Source organism: Daucus carota, chromosome 3, assembly GCF_001625215.2.
Source record: "Daucus carota subsp. sativus chromosome 3, DH1 v3.0, whole genome shotgun sequence".
In the NCBI taxonomy this organism is placed as follows: Eukaryota; Viridiplantae; Streptophyta; class Magnoliopsida; order Apiales; family Apiaceae; genus Daucus; species Daucus carota.
Genome location: NC_030383.2, coordinates 32,566,756 through 32,570,750, shown reverse-complemented (window position 1 = coordinate 32,570,750; position 3,995 = coordinate 32,566,756). Strand labels below are relative to the sequence as shown.

At 35.2% G+C, this 3,995-nt stretch overlaps 1 protein-coding gene across 1 annotated transcript; it reads left to right on the top strand.

Moving 5' to 3' along the window:
- Positions 1 to 245: 245 nt before the first annotated feature.
- Positions 246 to 1,893, top strand: LOC108201499 (uncharacterized mitochondrial protein AtMg00810-like). The gene is made up of 2 exons (XM_064089971.1): positions 246 to 270; positions 710 to 1,893. Exons 1-2 carry the CDS (start codon positions 246 to 248, stop codon positions 1,891 to 1,893), a joined length of 1,209 nt encoding a protein of 402 aa, XP_063946041.1.
- The last annotated feature ends 2,102 nt before the right edge of the window (positions 1,894 to 3,995 follow it).

Below are 3,995 nucleotides of genomic sequence, written 5' to 3'. Positions count from 1 at the left end.
AGGTGTTGTGCACGTAAGTAGAGATGTAGTAATACAAGAAAGTAACTTCTGGTCATGGGAGCAGAATAAAAAAAATAAAGTAACTTTTCCTGGGCATTATATCGAGATGGCTAATTCGGAGGATGCAGGAGGTAATGTTGAAGCAGAATATGAGCCTGTAACACCTCTGCAGTCACCACCTCTGCAGACATCGACAACTGCAATGGCTGATTTATCTACATGAGCTACTAACGTGTCCTCTGTAAATGGTAGTGAGACTAGACACTTCAGGTCTCTGGATGAAATCTACAATGAAACTGAGATTGTTGATATGATTGATGAGCTGATGCTACTGAAGATAGAAGGGCCAACATCTTTTAACGAAGCAACAAAAGAAAAAGAGTGGCAAGACGCAATAAAACTGGAGCTTGAGACAATCGAGAAGAACGATACCTGAACACTTACAGATTTGCCACCTGGGCACAAGCCAATCGGCTTGAAATGGGTTTATAAAATAAAGAAGAATCCAGAGGGGAACGTAGTAAAACACAAGGCACATCTGGTTGCGAAAGGTTATGTTCAGAAAAAAGGGATTGATTATAATGAAGTGTTTGCTCCGATAGCTCGTCTCGATACCGTTTGATTATTATTGGCTCTTTCAGCAAAGGAAGGTTGGGAAGTTCATCATCTTGACGTTAATCGGCATTTTTAAATGGCGAACTTCATGAAGAAGTATATGTCACACAACTTGAGGGATTTATAAAGAAAGGGCAAGAAAAGAAGGTGTATAAATTGACAAAAGCCTTGTATGGGCTACGTCTAGCTCCTAGGGCCTGGAATGCACGATTAGATAAATGTTTGAAGGAGCTGGGTTTTAAAAGGTGCTTGCATGAGCAGGCTGTGTACACGAAGTCTGTAGGTGGGAATGTGATCATAGTAGGAGTCTATGTTGACGATTTGTTGGTGACTGGGTCCGATAAACGAAAAATTGAGGAGTTCAAGTTGCAGATGAACAAGAAATTTGAGATGAGCAATTTAGGTCTGCTATCGTTTTATCTTGGTATAGAAGTAAATCAAGGAGGAATGTTTACTACATTGAAACAGTCTGCATATGCAAAGAAATTGTTGGACAAGGCTGGGATGTTGAACTGTAATTCATCGAAATATCCTATGGAATACAAACTTCAATTAGACAAGGATGAAGGAGGCAAGTTGGTAGATGCTACTGAGTACAGGTGTGTTGTTGGGAGTCTGCGATATTTAACACATACTAGACCGGACATTTCGTATTCTGTGGGTGTAGTAAGCAGATTTATGGACAAACCTACAGTAAAGCATCAGCAAGTAGTAAAGCATATATTGAGGTATGTGAGAGGTACAATTGACCATGGTCTTGTGTATGTAAATGAGAAAAGTGGGAAGGTTCTATCTGGGTTCTCAGATAGTGATCTGGCTGGGGATGTTATAGATAGAAGAAGTACTGATGGGATATGTTTTTACTTGAATAAGAGTTTAATCTCTTGGGCTTCAAAGAAACAGAGAGTAGTTGCGCTGTCATCTTGCGAGGCAGAGTACATGGCGGCTACAACAGCCGCGTGCCAAAGCATATGGCTCCGTGGACTGCTGGAGGAAATCTTAGGGCATCAAGTTGGACCAGTTGTACTTCATGTGGATAACAAGTCTGCTATTGAGTTAATGAAGAACCCTGTTCTACATGGAAGAAGCAAGCATATAGATGTACGGTTTCATTTTATCCGTGAATGCATCGAACGAGGTAAGCTGGTAGTTAAACACGTAGTTACACAGGAGCAGCGAGCAGACATCTTAACTAAGGCACTGCGAAGAATTAAGTTTGAAGAAATGAGGAAGATGATCGGTGTTGAAAATCTCACTGCTGTTACATCAAGTTCGTAGCCTGGAAACATGTTTAGATTAGGGGGGAATGTGTTGGATATTTGTTTAATCTAAACACATTTGAATAAAATAGTTGTTACGTAGAATAGCAGCATGCAGTTAGCTATTTGGAGTAGCGTAGGATTAGGAGCAAAGTAATAGCAGAATAATAGCAGTACAGTCATGGTAGGAGTTTGATACGTAGTTTATGTTTTGGTAGTTATCTGTTTGCTTTATATATTCATGTACGTTGGTTAAGTAAAATTATATTCTGCTATTTTCTTCCAGACTTGATTTACATACCAGTGTGTGCGTGTGTAGTGTGTTTACATTTCTATAGAATCCCATCTCTCCCCTTATCAACTAAACCCAGATACAGTTTGCACCAACTTCCTACCCTGTCCCTGTTACAGGAGAAGACCAGACTCAGGTAGCTTCTGAATGAGAACCCGGTCATTCCAAGCATGGGATTTTTTGTTGATCTCTTGTTTTTATGTAATAGTGATCATTTGCTATCTGGTGTTGATGTGAAATTCAGATGTATGGTACTTTGTTTTTTGTTGATGTGGAATTCTTATATTTACTGTGTACCGTATAATTTTAGTGATACTTCACAGTATAAATTGATTAATTTATGTTCTTACTTTTAGAGTGAAACAATAATTTTGTAATCATTCTGTTGACATTCCAATTCCTATTTCAAATTTGGAAATTCATAAAGAAGTTCCCAACATAATTCGACAAGATAATGATTTGTTGGTATAGGTAGAATTAGTACTTGACCATGTAACTAAACTAAACAATTTTTCCTATTTTAAACTAATTGCAACAAAACCAGATTTTACGACATTTCTTACGAAAGAAAAGTTTGCACGCCAACTTTATGATGGAAAAGCACACATAAAGCGTCTGTTGTATCTACAATTTCTAAGTGCTAGCATTCTGACGCAAACAAATAAAATAAATATTTTAATTTGTCGTCATTCTTTAAAGGGTCAAATAAATTATTTAACAGGATTTGTTTTAAAATGCTATATATTTGGAGCAAAGAACCACGACCTAGAATTATATCTCTCATTCCGAGTATTAGATCACGCCATAACCACAATAAAAGTAATTTAAAAAACATTAAATTTAATATTAATATTATAAATTATAAATTAATAATAAATGCTATTACTAAAAGTTTGGTCTATGACCATTCATTAAAGAGTTAAATAAATAATTTAATAAAATATGTGTTGAAAACACTTTAGAAATTAATATAATGACTTAATTAATATTAAAGGTGTTTTTATAATCTCTGTAAGATATACAATAAGTTTAATAAAATATTAATAATATAAATTAAATAACTTAGAAATTTGAAATAATAAAATTCTATACATTAAGGTAAACAAATAAATACTTTCAACAGACTTTTTGGGCATGTTCGAAAAATAAATATACAGTTAAAAGGTCAAATAAATAATTTAATAAGATATATAATCAAAGTGCTTTACAAATTAAGTAATTTAGCGACTTAGCTAATATTAACGGAGTTTTTATAATCTCAGTAAGGTATACAATTTTTGTAAGAAATATTAATTATAATATAAAAGAAACAATTTAGGAATTTGTAAATAAAAAAAATTATACATTAAGGTAAACATATAAATACTTTTTTAATAGACTTGCCTGGCATGTTCGAAAAATAAAAATACAGTTAGAAATTTAGTTTGGGCTAAATGAGTAGTTTGGACTTTCGGTCTAGCTTAATTAACCTAGCAAGCTTCAGCAAAGAGCCGCCGCTTCAGAATTATCTCTTCTCATTTTCAGTATTATATCTCTCATTCCTAAATTTCTCTCTACAATTCATGACCTCTCTTAGCAATCTCTCTGAGCATCTTGTATGAGAGCAGATATTCACACGTCTTCCTGTGAAAGACCTAATGGTCGTCACCGGCATCTGCAAGTCATGGCTTGCGTTAATCTCTTCTCCCGTTATGAACTAAACCCAGATACATTTTGCACCAACTTCTTTTCCTGTCCCTGCTACAGGAGAATGTCAGACTCATGGAGCTTCTGAATCAGAACCCGGTCCATCCAAGCATGGGATTTCTTGTTGATCTCTTGTTTTTCTG

Excerpts from the sequence above, each read along its gene's own strand:
- LOC108201499 (XM_064089971.1), top strand. The coding sequence starts at position 246 with ATGGTAGTGAGACTAGACACTTCAG. Across the intron at positions 271-709 it reads AGTGAGACTAGACACTTCAG|AAGTATATGTCACACAACTT; the intron begins GTCTCTGGATGA and ends AACTTCATGAAG.